At 46.0% G+C, this 20,629-nt stretch overlaps 2 protein-coding genes across 4 annotated transcripts in view; one reads left to right on the top strand and one right to left on the bottom strand.

Moving 5' to 3' along the window:
• Positions 1-5,978: 5,978 nt before the first annotated feature.
• Positions 5,979-20,414, bottom strand: LOC149331413 (ras-related protein Rab-32B-like). Its single transcript, XM_089556549.1, has 9 exons — positions 19,534-20,414; positions 18,637-18,754; positions 18,061-18,093; positions 17,543-17,639; positions 17,382-17,438; positions 17,262-17,294; positions 16,865-16,892; positions 14,626-14,809; positions 5,979-6,629 (listed from the first exon to the last, which is right to left on the bottom strand). Exons 2-9 carry the CDS (start codon positions 18,743-18,745, stop codon positions 6,490-6,492), a joined length of 681 nt encoding a protein of 226 aa, XP_089412675.1. The 5' UTR covers positions 18,746-18,754; positions 19,534-20,414; the 3' UTR covers positions 5,979-6,489.
• The window catches only part of LOC149331411 (uncharacterized), a 15,183-nt gene continuing 14,835 nt past the window's right edge, over positions 20,282-20,629 (top strand). Inside the window, exon 1 of one of the 3 annotated variants that reach the window (XM_089556545.1) lies at positions 20,282-20,430. The gene's annotated coding sequence lies outside the window, so the exon portion shown is untranslated. The remainder of the gene's footprint in view (positions 20,431-20,629) is intronic. The other 2 variants (XM_089556546.1, XM_089556547.1) reach the window with 2 other exon arrangements.

Here is a 20,629-nt window from a genome sequence, read left to right as displayed (position 1 = left end):
GGCCTTCGATCGTAGCCCAATGTTGCTAGCACTCCTTCGAACAGCACCAGTGCGCACTTTCGTGCACGATACATAAGCATGAACAAACATTCTTTCAAACTATAATACAAGCAGTAAACTATTAGTGTGCACAATAATTTAAAAAATGTATCGGTCTGGTTTAAAGCGCATTATTTTTATGCTCTCCATTAAAAGGCCGATCGGTCCAGACCGATTTCTGCCGCGCGGCGACAAACAAACACGGCAGCGCCCTCCAAAGCCGGACCTCTCGCTTCGGACTGAATTCTCGTCGTTGCTGCCTTTTTCAGTCCGTTCACTTGTCATAAATGGGGCACCGGTGTTTCGCTTCATCTCACCTTGCCTATAAGAAAACGTACAAGTGATAAATTTACTTTATTTTTATTTAGAGTGACGATTCTGCCGCTGCTAGGCTTAAGAGGACAGTCGGTTTGTTGACAGCAATAGTTCCCGTCCTGACAACCAGATGGCGCCACTATAGGCTGAGTTTATTTTTGCGTCTGTGCTTGCATACGCTGAACTAAAAGTGAGAATGTGCTTGTGTTCAGTGTATGTAAGCATGCATATGCTTTTGGTACGTAGACAGCATAAATTTATGCTCTTTTTTCACTGCATCTGTGTACGCCGCGAGCGACGACGTGGCGTGCAAAAGCGAGAAACAGCAGCAGCGCGGCGGTTCCACCTCGCCCCGGTGTCAACAGATGAGAACAGATCCTAGTTTTTGCGGCAAGCGAATCCGCTTCGCTTGCCGATTTTTGTGACAAGTAGGAATGTGCCTTATGACTGCAAAAAAAAGTGTATTTCAGCGTTTAGTTAGGTTTCATAAAAATATGTTTATCTGCGCGAAACCGCGGAAGCTGCGGCCACTGTATCCCCGCAAACATCCTAATCTCATCCACCCACCTAACTTTCTGCCGCCCCCTGCCATGCTTGCCTTCTCTTGGAATCCACTCCATTACCCTCAGAGATCAGTGGTTATCTTGCCTTCGCATTACATGCCCTGCCCAAGCCTATTTCTTCCTCTTGATTTCGACCAGGATGTCATTAAGCCTCGTTTGTTCCCTCACCCACTCCACCCACTTCCGATCTCTTAACGTTAAGGCTAGTTCACATGCAAGCGACTCAGTGATTGGGCGGTGCGTCGCAGCGGAAATTTCCAACTTGTTGGAACCTCGCCACTCATCGCAGCGACGACTCAAAACAGGCTTTTCCGCCGCCGCGGCAGAATTCGCTGGCATTTTCGCTTGCATAAGAAACAGGCTTTACACCTATCATTTTTCTTTCCAAAGGTCGCTACGTTGTCCTTAACTTAAGCTGAACCCTCTTTGTTAGCGTCCACGTTTCTGCCCCATAGGTGAGTACCGGTAAAATAAAGCTGCTGTATATTTTTTTCTTGAGGGATACTGGTAAACTGCCATTCATGATCTGAGAGGACCTGCCATATGTGCTCCACCTCATTCTTCTAGTTATTTCCCTCTCATGTTCCGGATCAGTGGTCACTACCTGCACTAAACAGACATATTCACTTACTACTTCCAGCACCTCACTACAATTGCGAACTGCTGTTCCCTTGCTAGACTGTTGAACATTACTTAGGTTTTCTGCATGTTAATTTCAGCCCCACCGTTCTGCTCTGCCTGTCTAACTCATTGATCCTGCTTTGCAGTTCATGTCCAGAGTGACTTAGCAATGCAACGTCATCAGCGAATCGCAGGTTACTTAGGTATTCTCCATTAACTCTTATCCCGAACTGTTCCCATTTCAGGCCCCGAAATGCCTCCTGTAAGCAGGCAGTGAAGAGCATTGGAGGGATTGTGTCTTCCTGCTAGACAACTTTCCTTATTGGAATTTTATTGCTGACTTTATGGAGGACTATAGTAGCTGTGCAATTGCTATAAATATCTTCCAATATTTTCATATAACACTCTTCTACACCCCGATTCCGCAATGTCTGCATGACAGCTGAAGTTTCCAGTGAGTCAAATGCTTTCTCGTAATCAATGAAGGCTATATATAGGGGCTGGTTATATTCTGCGCATTTCTCTATCCCCTGATTGACTGCGTGAATATGGTCTACTGTCGAGTATCCTTTATGAAAGCCTGCCTGATCATTTGGCTGAATGAATCTAAGGCTGTCGTGACCCTATTAGCAATTACCTTAGTAAATACCTTGTAGGCAACAGATAATAAGCTGATTGGTCTGTAATTCTTCAAGTCCTTGACGTCTCCTTCCTTATGAATTAAGATAATGCTAGCGTTTTTCCAAGCTCTAGGTACGCTTGAGGTCACAAGGCATTGCGTATACAAGGTGGCTAGTTTTTCTAGCACAATCTCTCCTCCGTCCTTCAACAGATCTGCTGTTACCTGATCCTCACCAGCTGCTTTCCCCCTTTGCACTGCTCTAAAGGCTTTCTTTACTTCCTCCTTAGTTACTGGCGGGATATCCCATTGCTGTGGTTGACTGCCGCTCTCAGTAACATTCCGATTAGATTCGCTACTGCATAGATTTGTGTAGAACTCTTCGGCTACTTTAACTATCTTATCCTTATTGCTAATGACATTGCCCTCTTTATCTCTTAGCGCATACATCTGGTTTTTATAAATGCCTAGTTTTCTTTTCACTGCTTTTAGGCTACCTTTGTTCTTTTCAGAAGAAAAGTTAATTCATTCAATCAATCGACTAATGAACAATCAATCAATCAATCGGTTCGGGTATGCGCTGGTGTCGGTGTACGGGATATGCACGTCACAGGGGACGAAGGTGTTGCGAACGCGTCTTGCTCAGACTATTCGGCGGCCGCCATGATGCTTAGTTGTGAAACTGAGGTGAGATAAATGAAGGATTTTGAAGGAGCCCTCTTGGAACAGTGGATACCTCAATCCTGCTTTAAGCTAAGTAGATGTGCCCTGCATGCTTTGTCACTGACAACATTGTGCCATTTTAAGGAAAGGAAGTGGGCATAACTGGCTCCCTAGACACCCGAATCCCACTTATAGGTACCTGGGGTGATGAGAGGGAGACATGGGCTGCAGGCATTGACAACACTGCGCCAGACACACAGTGCTGATTGTGTTCATTGACACTGACAACCTTTTACATTCTGATCATTTTAAGGAAAGGAAGTGCTGTGAATAACTGGCTCCCTGGGTCAGTGGACCCCTGAATCCCCTTATAAGTACGAGGGGTGATGAGAGAGAGAGAGATGTGGACTGCAGGCATTGTGCCAGAAACATGGTGCTGAAAAAGCAGCTACTTCATTTGCACCGCATGATAGCTGTGTACATCATTTCAGGCCATGCGCTTGCATATTTTGTCTGCAGCTCCAAGTTCTGCACGACCGCTGCAGCCTCAGAAAATAAAATAACGAACCCCAAGCTGCTGCAGACTGCGCCTGCTGAATACGGCACCACCTCACCATATCAACAGATCTCAATTCCTCCAAGACAGAAGCGTACTGCGCAGGGCTCACACACAGGCAGTTTGATGTCAAAACTTTTAAGCGAAGTAGAAACAGTAGTAAGCTTCACTTGCTAGGACTGTCAAACATCACTTTGGTTTTCTGCATGTTAATTTTTAGCCCCACCGTTCAGCTCTGCCTGTCTAACTCATTGATCATGCTTTGCAGTTCACGTCCTGACTGACTTAGCAAGGCAATGTCATTAGCGAATCACAGATTACTTAGGTATACTCAATTAACTCTTATCCCTAACTGTTCTAATTTCAGGCCCCGGAATACCGCCTGTAAACAGGCGGTGAATAGCATTGGCGAGATCGCATCTCCCTGCCTGACACCTTTCCTTATTGGAATTTTATTGCTGACTTTACGGAGGACTACGATAGCTATGCAGTCGTTATAGCTATCTTCTAGTCTTTTCACATAATACTCTTGTACACCCTGATTCCGCAATGCCTGCATGACAGCTAAGGTTTCCAATGAACCGAATGCTTTCTCATAATCAATGAAGGTTATACATATAGGGGTTGGTTATCACTGCCCAAGACATTCATACACGCGGTTTGGAACATTTCTGGCACTTTTATCAGGACGATGCAGCAAATCTCGTTTGGCACAGAACTGCACCAGCAATCCTGATAGTCATGGCTAAAAGCTTTAGAGCATGGGCATGTTCCTAAAGATGAGACTCCCTCCGAATTTTCAACACAGTTATGCAAGCTAATTGCAGCAACTAAGAAGTCTGTTACTTGATTTTGGTGAATTAGGGAATTGGTGGCAATAACTATCCTCCCACCTTGTGTCCATCCAACCACACAAGCTACATGCAGAAACAGCTTTCTTGCACTGTTCGTCATTTTGGTTAAAAAACAAAAACAAACAAACATGAAAGATGAATTTTTAGCACCCATTACACTCTGGTCAGTTGCCCGCCTTTAGCCCGACACTCAAGGCATGCTTCTAGCAGCCCTAAGGAACAAACGCAGGCTGCATGAAGCACACACACTCAGTTTTGGGAAGCACAATCAACTTAGCTAGCTCGTGCATAACAGTGTAGCCAGAAAAATGTTGGAGAAAGAAAAGAAAAAGAGAGAAGTATTAAGTCACATTTTGATGTTTTGCGTTAGTACGCGTGTGGCAGACTGCAGGAACAGACACGTGTTAGGAGATAGCAATCGTTGTGACACACGTGATGATGAGATGCAGTCTATGACACACATCGAAATTGCACAGCTGCAACTCGTTCTCCCACCCTCACATCAGCCCCTGAGTGTTCCAATCAAAAAAGACAAATTGGAACTTCCAAAAATACAACAGCAAATGGTGCCAAATGGTTCCCAATCTGTTACAACTGTGCATTCCGAAGTTCCAACTGGTCATCTTCGACTAGTGTGTGGTGCTCTCCCCAGGTGAACATTCGCGAGATGTCCCCAGCAGTGTTGTAGTGAAGACATGTGAAAGACTGCAGGGCAGGCAGCCACACTCTCATGAGCAATTTTCCGTTTTGACAATAATACCAGATGCGACTCTTGGGTACAAAATTCAGCTATCTCCAGTGGCCAATTTCCAGTTGCTAGCAGAGACAGGCACCACATACTGTATTTACTTACATAACAAACACATTTAGTGTACAAAAAAACGTAACTGACGCTAATTTGGAAGGTGTGCTTTGCAAGGGGTAAAGCTTAAGCTGCAGTCTATTATAATTTTTGAAAACTTAGTGACCAAAGAAGATGGTTGGTTTCTGGGTTTAACGTCCCAAAGCGATTCGGGCTATTAGGGACGCCGTAGTGAAGGGCTCCGGAAATATCAACCACCTGGGGTTCTTAATGTGCACTGACATCGCACAGTATACGGGCCTCTAGAGTTTCGCCTTCATCGAAATTCGACTGCTGCGGCCATAACCACTGAGTGCCATAACCACTGAGCCACCACAGCGGCAGTGACCGAAGAGGGAGGTGCAACTGGTTTATGGCTTAAAGGTGCAGTGAAGGGGAATTTGAACTCGTCTTTCTGCCACGGGAACACGTTCCGAGCATTACTTGAAACTTCAGATTTATTGCCCTGTGTGGCCGATTTCCTTAATTAAATGGAATTAACGTCCGGCTCCCGCCTGTCTTTTTTTAATTCTCCCTGTACGGTGGGCGCAGTCGACCAATGCGTGGAGTGCCTTTCACCCAGTCCCGTGGCGGCTTGCCGCTCTGCCATCGGCGGAGTCATACGTAGTAATCCGTAGAAGCAAATAGTTCACGCGCATTTTTATTTCTGCGGGCTTATTTTCCGGCTATATTATCTGCGAATGAAACTATTTATTCACGGAAACGTAAAAACAAAATAAAGCGAAAGCAAAGCCTCCACTGAACTGGCTGAAAGGCACTCTACGCGTTGGTTGACTCCGCCCACCGTACGGGGAGAATTCAAAAAATAAAGGCGGGAGCCAGAAGATAATTCGATCTATTTAGGGAAATCGGCCACACAGGGCAATAAGTTGCAGTTTCTAAGCATGCTCGGAACGTGCAGATCGAGTTCCCGCGGCAAAAAGACGAGTTCAGATTCCTCTTCAGTGCACCTTCAGGGGGTTTAACATGCCAAAGCGACTCAGGCTATGAGGGACGCCGTAGTGAAGGTCTCCGAAAATTTCGACCACCTGGGGTTCGTTAACGTGCACTGACATCGCACAGTACACGGGCCTCTATAATTTCGCCTCCAACGAAACTGGACCGTCGCAGCCGGGATCGAACCCGCGTCTTTCGATAACCACTGAGCCACCGCAGTGGCAGTGACCGAAGAAGGGGGTGTAATTATTATGCGAGTAAATACGGTATGCTCTTACGCCAAGTACCTGCAAAACCCTGCAACTTCTGAGAAGGTTTGAACAGTATCATTGCAAACCCACTGCGTTACGCAAAAATCTGCATGCATCGTCATCAACGTAAAATTTCAAGCCAATTATCGCGACAAATTTTGAAATGCTGAGCACGCAGAGATTTCCACAACTGGCACGAGCGCCACACGCTCACGAGCGACAGCAGGGCTTCTTGCTAGGCTGCGTTGTGCGCATTCCAAGCCGCTTGAGAGACAGGTCACGGGGGCCGGCCACACTGCCTTCCTCTCGCTGAGCCAGCACCTCTGCCACCAGGCAGCGCATGGCTTCATCTGGAACACGGCAAAGAAATAATGGGAGTATAAATGGGAGATAATAATGGGAGATTAGTGTTCTAACAAAACACTTTTTTTAACAGTGTCAGCTCTTAGTCATCACGTTTCAAGATTTCGCGGGGTCTGCGCTACCGCCATCTGTGGCAGCAACTAGAAAACAGCACATCTCGCATTGAGACTCGTAGCGCCACCTACAATAGCATTGTAGAAACAACCACCTGCCACGTGCCAAAGATGACGTCACGGTCCAATATGGTGGATAGAGGTGAAACTATGCGAGTATGACATCAGGGCAATTCTAGTAAACCAAACAGCTAACGCTCTTTACTTCGTCTTTTTTCCTTTCCTGCCATTTTGAATCCGTGACGTTTGGCCCCACTACCGTTCACTATAAGCTAGTGATCACAGTCTTTTCTATTATCGACGCTACAAGTTTTAATCCAATGGAGGGAAATACAAAAAGTTCTGTTTTTAAATCAACAGTCATCATTGCACCGGACTGTACGCCACTGTCTGCGTAGTTGCGTGGAAAGAAGCAGACAAAACAAGCGTGAAGGTAGAAGCGGCAAACATTCAAAACCACCTGTCATTTTGCCGCTGCTGAAGCCTCGTACAAGTAATACGTTACCAGCCAGTTTGCTCTTCAACATGAATTCCACTTTCCTAAGGCTATCTAAGAGGACAAGTAAAAAATGACAAGTCATGCTCTGCAAGAGCAAGGCTTGAATGCGCTAGCAAGCAGTTGACCCCACTAGCGACTGCTTGGCTATTTTTCAAACAACTGTAAACACCTTTTGTTGGCCACTGCAAACACCTTCTTTTATTCACTCTCAACTTCTGCTGAACCACTGCCACCACCATCTTGTTCACACCGTATCATTCTTCTTTTGTAGCCTGCGTTCAGAACAGTGACGTCCCTGAAACACTGTTTAAGACCCGCAAAGGCATTGCCTTGTCCATGTTTGGCGTGAGGCCGACAAGACTGAGCAATGCGCGGAGGTTTTATAGGCGATCGCGCGGTAGCTTACCATGACGTCAACGGAGGGGGAGTTTGTATGCGTCATCCACCTTCTGTTCGCTCACACACCTAGGATGACGTCATGGAAAGTTCCGCCACCACTGCTGCTTTGCCGCACAGATTATGCTAACCTCTATCCATCAAGTAACAGGGCCCTCATGGTGGCTACGAGGTTCCATATTTGTTTCCCATGAGAAATTCCTGGGTTGTAATAAAACCGTGGAACTTCTAGGATTTTTCCCATTTGTGTGACACAGAACAAACACACATGCACGCACAATGCTGAAATCGCTCACTGCAGCCAGTAACGTTAGCCATGCATTAGCATAGTGCCACACTCATCATTCCACTCAAACAGATGACGGATGGCATAATGTCTAGAGGATGTGCTTACTCAACGAAAAGATATGTAGCTTGGCACCTAGCTGGCCATTGTGTAAAATGCAACTGCTAGCCGCAATCTGGGGAATACCAAGTTATAAGTTATCATACATAAAGGACAGGAGAAATCCTTGAAGCACGCTTGAGTTACAAAAAGCGTGAAGTGTGCGTCAGCGCAACCCTTGTCGCAACTGCTGCTATTTCATCAGTCTCCTTCTGCGGCTAGGACACCCACTCAACTATGAGCACTGCAGAAGTGATGAACATTTCGTCACTACTGCCAAACCCTATTAGCCTTGGCCATGTTTTGCTGACTTTTGCATACCACCACAACTTCACTGCTGCAGCCAGGAGATACCGAGAGCAATCAAAGCCCCGACTGCAAACAAGTGCCATTAGGACCACAATGGCCAGTCAAGTGCACATGAGCCAGAAGCCCTCACTGCTAAGCTTACGCCACCTGAAGAGCAAATGACAAGAATGAAACACTCCACTACAAACTCTCGCTTGTAACAGAGTGCTTCATTCCTGTTAAGCAATACCGTATAAATGCGTGTAAGGGCCGCACTTTTTTTTCCAGACTCGAGGGCCAATTTTCGGGGTGCGGCCCATACACGCGATTTGCGAAACAAAAAAAATTTTTATTATTGAAAATTCACCAGTCAGGGAATGAACGGCATTTATTCTGCGTCCAATCATCACTCCCCAAGTATTTCGACTCTGAGCTGGTGCTGTGCTCTGGTGCACGCTCATCCCAAAAGAAGCCGCACAGCACGTCCGCTGTAAACGCGTTGCCGTTGTTCCGCACTTCCATCACATAGCAGAGCAGCTCTTCTTCCATTTCGGGAAACTTGCACGGCTTGCTTCAGAAGGCAGGCTTTTTGCAGCTTGTGTTTCTCAATGCATCCTTCTGATTGCACCATCATCGGACGCACTCCTCGGCCACGTCAAATTTCCTGCCCGCCGCACGCTTGTGTGTTCGAGAGCTAACTCCCAGCTGCGCAGCTATTAAGGCGCTTGCCCATCGTGCTAAAACTGCAAAGCTCGGCGGCAGCACGCGAAAGCTACAACCACCATAACTACGGCGAGCACGCTAAGATGCCACAAAAACAACAAAAGGCTGGAGCTGGCGATGCTAATGTCAATGTGGATGGCGGGAGGTCGCGGCAGAGAAAAAAGTTTACGATGATGATGATGACCGCGGCCCCGGGCACCATCGATGGACAGCACTTGGAAGCTCCTGTGTGCGTGCGTGGCCTCCGCGATCAAGCGCACTTTTGCTCTCAGCCGGAGCTGATCGCGGAGGCCACAGCGCATGCATTTAGAAGTCTATTCCCACCTGGGTCGTGGAAAGTTTGGGTGCGGCCCTTATATGAATTTTTTTTTTTTTTAAACATTTCCTTCGGGAAAATGGGGTGCGGCCCATACACAGGTGCGGCCCTTACACGCGTTTATATGGTACCATTCAATGGCTAGTTTACACAAAAAACAAATTCTCCAGGCAAATTCCCTACTGGAGTTGAAACGGCTCATGGTCATTATCTGCCCAGGAGAAGAATATTTAGAACAAAAGAAAAAGTGAGCCTTTCACTCACACTTCTGAAAAACACACTGGTTGAATCCTCCATTGCCGCACTCTCTCCTTTATCCCTTCCCTTATGGTGGTTTAGGTGTCCACCAAGATGTGCGACAGATATTGCACCATTTCCTTTCCTCAAAAACCAAGTTGAATGTGGCAATTGTGCTCACACTGGAGTGACCTGTACTATTGGCGACAAATCTACAAGAGCCACAAGCGGCAATCAACATTGATAGTTGTTATTAGCTGCTGGTTCCAAACACTTGCAGCAGTTAAAGTTGGACTCGCATGTGCTCACGCATTGAAGCACACCGAAATATCACCCACGAGCCTGGATAACTTTTCAAGCATCCCAAAGCTTTTGTCCCTAATAGCACTCAACTTATAGCTACCAGTTGCTCTGACCACCTCAGCAAACATTTGTGTGGAAATTTTTTTTTCTGCAATGAATATGGCCTACCAACTCTTGGTGCTATTAATCTCTATTATGTTGTACTACCATCGTGCACTAAAGATCATATTCCATTACTTATGTACACTGGATTGCATTTCACATTATCAATTTTTGTTTGGTGAAACATTTTTGTTTACTGATGAACTTGATGCAGTACATAAGAAAATGTTTTTGTATTACTACAGTTCAAATAAGTTACTTTCCTTTTCGTTCTACAGAGAGATTAGAGTGTAACCTAAGACGGTGTATATCTTTCTGTATTCTGTATTGATGTGCTGTACTTCGGTCTGCTTATGATGTATAATCATATGTACACTTGTGCTGCCTGTGCTGTCAGGGGGGCATAGCCTAGTCAGGCCCCATCCGGGCCTTTTGCTATTGCCTCCTGAGCCAATTTGTAGCAAATTGTCTCAAATAAAGAAAGAAAGGAAGAAAGAAAGAAAGAAAGAAAGAAAGGAAGAAAGAAGGAAAGAAAGAAAGAAAGAAGGAAAGAAAGAAAGAAGGAAAGAAAGAAAGAAGGAATCACTAAACAGCTGCTCTCATCGCTATAAAAACCAATAAAATCAAAATTTCGTATTAAATGCAATGCCACCGAGCACTGTTGCAGGCTGGGTAGGCAGAGAGATAGCAGCTGCAGGCCTGCCAGCACAGAAACAGTTGGATGAGGAGCTTTCTTCACAGCACAGCGTCCTTGTCATAGTTCGTTGCAACAAAGAACTCCCACCTCCACCTGCTCCCAACAGACTGTGCTTGTTAAGCAGGCCCAATCCATGGGGACATGTGGACTCGAAAGTGGGCGCTGTCAAACGGGCCATTTAAACACCCCAAAGTTGAAGGGGTCTAGAAGTACATTAGTTGTACATCAACGAAGATTTTGATGCGGAAGTGCGTCACGTGTACAGAGCAGAACAAGTGCTCTGTACACATGACAGAGAATGCCAAGAGCACGATTACAGTACGATGAGCCGACAACTAACGAATCGGATACGGTCACTGTATTAACATGGCCCTTAATTACAGGCCTTCCACAAATTCCACCTGACATTAGCGCAGTCTCCCTTGCCTTGCGCTTTTGAATGCATCCCGATAGTTCGCTAGACAAAACTAAATTTTAATTGGCTTTTAGCGTGCGAACATCCCTTATTAACTGCATCACTAAAACTTTGTTCACCAACTCAATCTCAGTTGAAAAGCTTGTGCTGCCCAGTAGCTGTGTCACAAAAGAAGACAGAACGGCTGGTCATGGTGCCGGTGTAGCCTTGGCTGTTCAAAATAGGTTTGGTTTATGGAATTTAACGTCCAAAACCAACTTGGCCCATGAGAGACCCCATAGTGAAGGGCTCAGAAAAATTTAAACCACCTGGGGTTCTTTAGCGTGCACTGACATCACACATTACACAGACCTCCACCAAAATGCGACCACCACGGCCAGGATCAAACCAGTGTCTTTTAAGTCAACAGCCAGGCACCATAACTACCAAGCCACCGCAGTGGCTTAGGTTGTTAAAAATAGTAACTTTCTTTTGCTGCCTGAATTCCCTGAAAATGACTCAGTGTGGTGGAAAACAAATACCTCCAGACTCTTTGCAGTGTTGGCGGCGGGGGAGGTGAGGAGTGGCGGAAATACTTGCCGGACAGCGAAAGGATCTGCAGAGTGCTTCCCTCAGATCTTAAGAGGAGGATATTTCATAACTGCGTAGGCCTGTATTGGACCCCTTCAACGGAGCCCAACCTCATTTTGCTTATTTTATATTTATGAAAAGCAATATGCCACAGAGGCATCATGCCTATCCCCCTCTTGCTTCTCCATGCAACCCCACCACGAATGTCCTGGCGTTGCCCCGACTCTTCACCTGCGAATATCTATGCAACAGCGTTTCCTGTCCTTAGTGACTTCATCATAGCCCATCGACTAGAGAAGTCCGAAACGATTCTGCGGCAACTTTAATTTGCCATGCATCCACTTGTTGTAGAATGGTTTAGCATATATCACTTCTTGACATCACCGTTTCTTCTCACCTCAAACAAGTGGCCTATTCTTCTGCAACTGGTACAAAATAGTTTTGAATGTAAGACTGTACTATCGCGATGAAAAGAAATGCGAACAGTGGAAAGCGTGGCCTTCCGCACGATCAGCGCAGCCTAGCGCCGGCCCGCTAGTAAAAAGATCCGAGTCCAACTGCGATATGCCTTGGCTGTCGCTGGCAAATCGGCGCTTTCAGTCGGCGCCACCATAGCGCTAGAATCTTGTTCCGAACGGCGCTATCACACCACATGTGTGTTCAGAGTGCCAGGCATGACTGGTTTGGTTTGGTTTATGGGGTTTAACGTCCCAAAGCGACTAAGGCTATGAGGGACGCCGTAGTGAAGGGCTCCGGAAATTTCGACCACCTGGGGTTATATCGCACAGTACACGGGCCTCTAGAATTTCTCCTCTAAAGAAATTCAACCGCCGTGGCCGGGATCGAACCCACGTCTTTCGGGTCAGCAGCCGAGCACCATAGCCACTGAGCCACCGCGGCGGCGCCAGGCATGACTGGCGGATGATAAGCTTTCCTTGTCATTATGCCAAGCAAATGAAATACGGCACGTTTTCATGCTGTCACGATGATTGTGTGCAGAAGAGAACTGAAGCGTTAAGTGCGAGCCTGATCGTCGCTGCTTTCTAGGTCTGCATCGAAAAAAAAAACGATGATTGGAATGGTGCTGCACATGTGCGTGCTATTCTCCTACGGCGTAGGAGCTAAGCTACCGACTTTAGCATGGCTTGAGTCTCTTCAGCTTGACAAGAAAATCATGCCCCAAGCATTGGACACCGACAGAATCGGAGTGATCGCTTTGTACCGCCAAGAAATTCCCCAGAGAAGAACTGTGGAGAATACCCGAAGAGCGCTTTCGACAGTGAACAGAGTTTTGAAAGCCTACAAAACTGAAAGTAGGCTCTCAGACCTTCCTCGCGGTTCGCGGCCAAGTTCCAATAAAAAGACCTACTGATTATTGGAACCGCAGTAGACAACCCTTTTTTAATAGCCAAACAGATCAAAAATGAGCTCGGACTAAATGGTGATGTTCTAGTGGTTCGACAGCCCGAAGCGGGCCTTAAAAGCAGGACAGCCTTCCCTTTTAGACCACCACAAAGCCGCCCGTCTACATTTCGGACAATCGGATAAGGATTGTACTGTGGAGGATTGGGGCAAGATGATGTTCACAGATGAGAGCACAACGAAGGGTCACGATAGACTGAAAGTGCGGCTTAAAGACAATCAGTGGCAAGCCTTTGCACCCTAGTGCTCTAGAATTGCAATGCTCTCTATAAAGAAGTGGTCCCAAATTCGTTAAGTTAGTGCTGCTGTTAAAATTTAACGAGTATAACCCAACGGCAAATGTTACATGAGGGTCCGACATTTTTAGAGGACATAATATATCAAATCAGCATATTAAATAAGAGTTCTCGGCTAGCTTGGCTACTTTTTGGCTGCTGCATGCTATGAATTAACAGCTCAAGGTGCATTCTAAGTGAATGAACAAAAAAACCATGCTACAGTCACAACGCGGTCTTCTTTTGAAAAAGAAGGAATCGTGAAACCTTTGTGCAGTAATGGTGCCAGCGAATGGTGTGCATTGTGAAGGCGACCAGAAAGCTTGCAAGACTTTCCGTAATATCTTCGTTGGTGCCGTTTGCTGTGTCTGAAGGTGTGGTTGTGCATTGCTCTGGCTTTGGCGGGATTCACCCGAGCGATGGACCCCTAAGCAGCTGTCCCCCAAGCAGGGTGACTGCGCACGTCACGCTTTCCAGAGGCCACGCAGCAAGACAGCGTTCACAGCAAGATGGGGACTGTTTGCTTGGCTAGCATAAACTGTCCCCTTTCACTGCACTTTTCTTTTTAGACACAGGCCGAGTGCATTTTTTTTTTTTTCGCATCTGGCAGGTTGGCAGCTCGTGTTCTGAAAAAATGCCCATGGCTATACCACGGCTGCATCCCCTTCTTTTTTGGCTGGTGGTTTGTATGGCAACAATGGTGCCCCCTTTGGCTCCTGGCTGTCCGTGTAAAAGTGCAGAGTTGTTATTGTACTCTGTCTTTTGTGCTGTTTCGTAGTATTTCAGCAAGTTGGTCAGGCATGCCACTTTGCACAACTGAGCACTTCCTGCATTTTGACGTGTCCTCATCTTTACATTTTGCGGCGAGGGTTGCAAGAGTGCCACTTGAAGACGGCACCGTGCGCATCCCTCTGCACCAAGGTCTCCCATCTGAACGCCACTTTATGGCCACCCGCCAAGTTTGAAAAGCATGATTTTGGAAAAACAGGTCAGCCTATATGCAAGCAAATATGGTAGTCTGAATGAATAAAGATGCTAACCGTAATCAGGCCACCGTATTCTTATTTTGCTATGATGGCCTGTTAACTGACGAGCGACCTGTGTTGCTTCATTACGGACACTGAAATCACGGTTGTTGTGAATGGCAGTGACATCCAAACTAGGCCAGTGACAGCAACTTTCAATACTGCGGGACCACTTGCAAGTGATGCCGACCAGAGGTCAGCTGGTCATTGCCCTTACTGATGTTGATGTCCTCCTTGGCCGAGGTGGGGAACCAGCCAGCGAAGCCGTGCTCCTGGCAGAAGGCGCTGAGGAAGCTGGCGTTGATGGGCTGGGTGCCCAAGTCACACTTGTTGGCAACCAGCAACACCGGCAGGGGCCGCCCATTCGGCAGCTCCACCTTGGCAGCAAGGTCAGCCTTCCACTGCACAACCATCAGACATGGTATGGTGTGTGGCATTAACGTCGTAAAGCTAAGCCTTCGCTTTGAAGGACACCACATACGGGAGGGTTCTGGATCAGTTTCGGCCACCTGGGGCTCTTTAACATGTGCATAGACACTGCACAGCACATGGACACTTTTCTATTTCACATCCATCAAAACATAGCTGCTGTGGCCAGGATTCGAACCAGCGAACTTAGGCTCAGCAGTTGATTATCGTAGCCACTAAGCCACCATGGCGGCTACCTCACCACTAAAAAAGTCAGACTAAAGCCTTCCACTTGCGCCTTGGTCTTCGCAGCCAAACACCAAAGCCATCACTTGGCAACCAACTTATCCCACAAACTTTGAGCAAAAAAGCCCAAAACTGCTGCAGTACAAGACTGGTGCCTGCTAAAGCATTAGCATTGGTCGAGCTTATTCTCTAGTAGGCGTCATTGTGCTCTTCAATGAACCCCCAGCTGATAGTCCAGTCGTTGTTTGCTGCTGTACTCCATCTCCTTCTGTGCTGCTTTTTCAGCAAGGTGGTCAGGCATGCCACTTTGCGCAACTGAGCACTTCCTGCATTTCAGTGTTTCCTCCTATTTCCACTTTGCACTGAGTGGTTACACAATTAAAGCTGAAGGCTAGCGCAAACAATTTTTTTTTTCAGGAGGGGGGTAGCATCTTGGACACATGGGCTATGAGAGACAACATTGTGGGGATCTCCAGAATAATTTAGACCGCATGGGATTGTTAGCGTATGCTGATGTCACACAGCACACGTGTTTTTATATTTCACTTCCATCAAAATATGACTGCTGCAGCCGGAATCAGCAGCCAAATGCCAAAGCCACTAGTCATCACAGCGGGTAGCTCAAACAAAGCGTGATGTATTGCTACCAAGATTTCTTATGCAACAGCTATGCGACAATGCAAAAGAAAAGAATGCTTTTTCTTCTGTGGAAATTCTGCAGTTGCCAATCTGTCTAACGTGCGAGATAAAAATTCATCTGTTCCCAAAAATATGACATAGCAACTCCCACAATATAAAGAAAAGATATGTAACTGGCCAGAACACTGCAAACGTTAGATTGCAGTGCAAAGCATTCATATTTAAGTATCCAGTGGCATAGCAACTTTGTTCGTAGTGTCACGAGCTGCATGAAAGCCAAGAACTTAGTAAGGTGCTGCACAACAATGTGCCTCTATAGTTGGATACATCTCAAAATGACCTGCTTCCAACCAATGGCATCCACAGATTCTGATGACCCTGCTAGTGTGACAATGCAGGGAGTGGTAGATAAAAGGGGATAATCCCCTCCCTGCATTGTGATGCTAGCAGGCTCATGAGAACTGGTGGCTGCCATTGGCTGGAAAGGGACCCTTTGACAGGAAAAAGCTGCTTCATTCTTGAATTATATCCGACCACAACAGAATCTAAGATCGGTCTCCTTAATAAGTGAATATACACAAGGATCATTTTCTACGAAAATACAACGCTGGATCAGTATTACAGATCATCTGTGGGTCTACACATTGCAATTACCATAGAATGTGAGCTACGTGTCGAAAAGTTGCACCTCAGTGACTCAAGCAATAAGTGGAAAATAAAATATCTAGTCACTGGAATTTCCCATTAGTGAAACGAGTAACAAAGCATTGACAGCCACAACTTAACGGCTAGTGCGCATGGCTGTCAAGTGAGCACTACAGTAGACCAACTAAAGTTCGACAATGAAAACATGAAAGCACGGAATGCTTCTTTTACTGATACTTAAGCCCACGAGAGAAGTAGTAATGGGGAGAATGCAAGTTATTAACCGAAAAGAAAAATTTGCCTAGTCAGATTGAGAGCCCCGTAATGATGACATGCAACTTTCTACCTTTTCCCTGCAGCCACCTCATGCGATCTAAACCCTTGTCAACATCTGCTTTCATTTCCAACATGCAGCGTCACCCACACGCCGTCTCAAAACCAAGCCGCAAAACGTCACCATTTGTGCGCACACCTGTCGCACATAGCGGCATGAAAAGGAAGTAGCCAATTCCACAAACCTTCAGCACGGAATGCAGGGTCGTTGGCCTGCAACAAAGACAAACAGAGAGAGAAGAAGAAAAAAATAAACATTAGAAAAGCCGTAAGCAGCTGCGCTTCCAAATGAAATGTGGAATCTCCGCTGAGCAGGAGACTCTCAGCCACATAAAACGCCGTCGCTTTGGCAGAAGCACGAGGTGTAGTTTATAGTGACAGTACATAAAAAGGAAGAGAAAGTGAAAAGGTTTCCGTTTTCACCGCACTCCATTCCTCTACAGCGTTTAAGAGCCATGTTCGACAATAGACAGCACAGGTTCGGTTCTTGCGTTAAGCCAACACCCAAGTTTACTAGAATGCCTTTCCCATGAGAGGAGGTACGGTTCAAGCAGGCCAATGCAGAAAAATGTTTGAACTTACCTGGACAGGTCGTAGACTATCACCGCAGCTGTGCTGAAGGCAAGCAAGGAAGTATAATACCACTTCAGGCAGGAGCAAGTGGCTACAAATTCAGAGAATAGGAGGCAGTCAAATACTTACGCATACTTGTAGTACACCCTCGTCATGTACCCGAAGCGTTCATGTCCAGCAATATCCCTAGGCAAACCAAAGTTCACATCAGTAAAAAGTTTTTCACTGACTAGTGGTGCATAATCTTATGGTTTATTCTCCACATGTTTCCCGTGACATCAAAAACTCACCACAGCTGAAGAGTAATATGTTTATTGCTATCCCACACAAGGTGCTTCAGGGCAAAGTCGACTCCAATGGTGATCATGTACCCTGGGTTGAAGACACCTGCCAAGGCCATTCAAACAAATGAACCATTAAAGTGGAATGTGTGTGCTTCACTTGTAGCACAAGAGAAAAAAGAAACAGAACATGTCATTTTTTCTAGCGCAGAATAATTTTTTCAGGTGCAATATGGATACCATAAAGCAATAAGTAGGCAGCAAGTTCCATATCTCATATGCTTTGTGAAGTAAAATATCGTCCACATGGGACAAAGCATTATGGCAGGCTCAAGTCATTAATGGGCATGTGGGTAATGGAGCTGCAATGTTTATGTGTGTAAAGTACAACCATCGAAAAGTTGCAGGTATCATGACAAGAGAAAGAAATTGTGCAATGATGTCTTGTACCGTTTAGCAAAATGCTAAAAATGATTCCTACATCACAGTACTATATATAGATGTTAAAGATTAGCGATTCTGCATACCTTCTGTGTAACGTCGGATCAGTGAAGTCTTTCCTGAAAACAAACACACAATGAATTATTTGGTTCACGCAGGCCATGTCATTCCAATAAATGTGTCCAGGTTTGGTTTTAAGGAGTACAACGTCCCAAAGCGACTCAGGCTATGAGGATCGCCATAGTGAAGGGCTCTGGACAATTTCAACCACCTGGGGTTCCTTAACATGCACTGACATCGTACGGTACATAGGTCTCTAGCATTTCGCCTCCATCGAAATGCGACCACCGCGGCCAGGATCAAACTCGCATCTTTTCAGTCAGCAGCAGAGCACCATAACCACCGAGCCACTGCAGTGGCTCCAGGTATAGGTATCCAGGTATAGTTACATTTAATAATGATAAAAGTACCGCATTCACTTCATGTCAGATATGCCCATCGCCTGCCACAAAAGCAAGAATTCTACAACAAAACATGCACAAGGTGGTACATTACGGGCACTGAGGCTTTTATCAGCATAGATGTTTAACTTTATAGATGCAATTTTGTAACATTTATACAAATAGTCAATGGGCCCAACTTTGTGCCCCAACGTAGCTTACCAACACCAAAGTCTCCAATAACCAGGACTTTAAATAGCAAATCCTCGATGTCATATTTTCTGGAGTCAAAAGCTCCACTCAACCTATTTGCTTCTTTCAGTGTCGACATCTTGTGGACCTGGAAAAATAATTTGTGAACCAGATCTGTCAAATTTTCATGGACCAAAAAACTCTACACATATGTTTCGGTAATGACATATGCGCGAAGTGTCACCCTATTAAGTGGCCTTCATATATTGTTTACACTAGCATTATCATGACGCGCACAAGTAAGGGCACATTGAAAAACACAGCTATTATGTAAATCTAAACACGCCGAGTTTTAGAAAAAAAACAATACCGAATATTTGCCGTTACATATAAATATTTACAAAAATAATGCGATGCCACTCAAAATCTTCCTTGCTTTCCCGCCTTTCCTTTACTACAGAAGCAGAGCCAGCGAAACTAATATTTACAGGAAAAGAAACTGACTCTCAAATCGCTGCATTCGTCTTTGTTGCTATTGCACAGTGAAAGAGGAAATTGAGTGAGGGAGCAGATGTGGTGGAATGCGGTAAAAGTAGGCCGGCCGGTAATCACGCACGTTTAACCACATGCAGCATTCAAGAAACACGCGAGGGGGGGGGGGGGGGGGGGGGGGGGTAAAACTTGCTCTACATCGCTCTACGAAAATAATAAATAAGCAAGAAAAAAATTAAACCTAGATGTGGCATATTGTCCTCGGATCGGAAGGGTTTTCAGAAAGGGGTTCCTATAAGTTGGGTACCGCACACTACACGGCAGAATGCGCGTTGAAATAAATGTCTATCTCGACCACAGTTTCCCAAAAACTCCGCGAAAATCGGACCGCAGATGCCCGCGCCAACACAGAAATTAGGAAAGTTGGCAACTTACCTTGGAGAGGTGAATCCATTAGACAACAGGGCCCAAGCGGTCGGCGAACTAGCGGAAACTAATAAGGCAGCGTTCGTAGTCGCATCGTGCCACTTGCGCGCGCTGCTGTACACTTTTTTACACACTCAAGAATGCGCTCAAACATACGCTACACAAAACGATACACACACGTGTCTCAGCGTCCTCATGAGTCACCTGGCGACTGCCAGCCAATCACAGTCTTCGTAGCCAGAATCGCGTTTTATGATTGGACTGCATCGACAGGCACAAACGCGCGGAGCACCTCTCCGCCTCTCTACGCTCGCTCTGCATCTCGGCGGATAAATGCAAGAACAACGTAACAACTTCTAAGAACAAAACAAAAGCCAAATGTTAAATTTATGATCTTACGGTCGCACAAAGCTGTCAGTGCGGGGACCACTTATCCACCTCAGCGGTTTTTCTGTCTTTAAACAGGTAATCGTTTTCGAAGTCGTAAAATGGTTTGCATCGGAGCGGGAAAAAGCACTCTTTCTTATCGCGCTCTACGTGCGCGCGGAGCAATATATTTAGTTGATTTTGTCCAGCGGCCAAAGCAGTTAATTCTGCTAATTTCTTTGTACGAAACCATTATTATTGTTTGCTTTGTATGCACATCGAAGGGGGACGCTGAATATCAAAGCTTTCCTTGTCCGAAGAAACCGCGGAAGTCGTTCAGCAACTTTCTCTACTACGTTTCCTTTCGGTACGCTTTCGGTGACGTCAGCGACGTCACTAATCACGCGCTCAATCACGATCACGTGATCATCGAGCTCTTGTAGGAGGGCAGCACTTTGAAGGGGCATCTGCGTTGCGCGTTGACGCTCGTCGGCTTTTGCGAATCAAAGGCGCTTCTTCTGGTTGGGAAGAAATCCTTTAGTGAGTACAAAATGCAACTTCGTTGTGGTCAATTACACAGTGCGTTTGAAAGTTGTTCAGTGCTGTATTAGTAGCGAGATCTTCCTGAACTTGTAAGTGCGCCGGCAACATGGCGCTCGATGTTGCAGCCTTTGTTCGAGTTCTGTGCCTACGTGGTCGTTCATCGGTTTCCGCGTTAGAAATGTCTGCGCTGCGGATG

Source organism: Amblyomma mixtum, chromosome 8 (genome assembly GCF_055824585.1).
Source record: "Amblyomma mixtum isolate Tamu chromosome 8, ASM5582458v1, whole genome shotgun sequence".
Taxonomy (NCBI): Eukaryota; Metazoa; Arthropoda; class Arachnida; order Ixodida; family Ixodidae; genus Amblyomma; species Amblyomma mixtum.
Note: the sequence above shows the minus strand (reverse complement) of the source record. Positions and strands in the feature narration are given on the sequence as shown.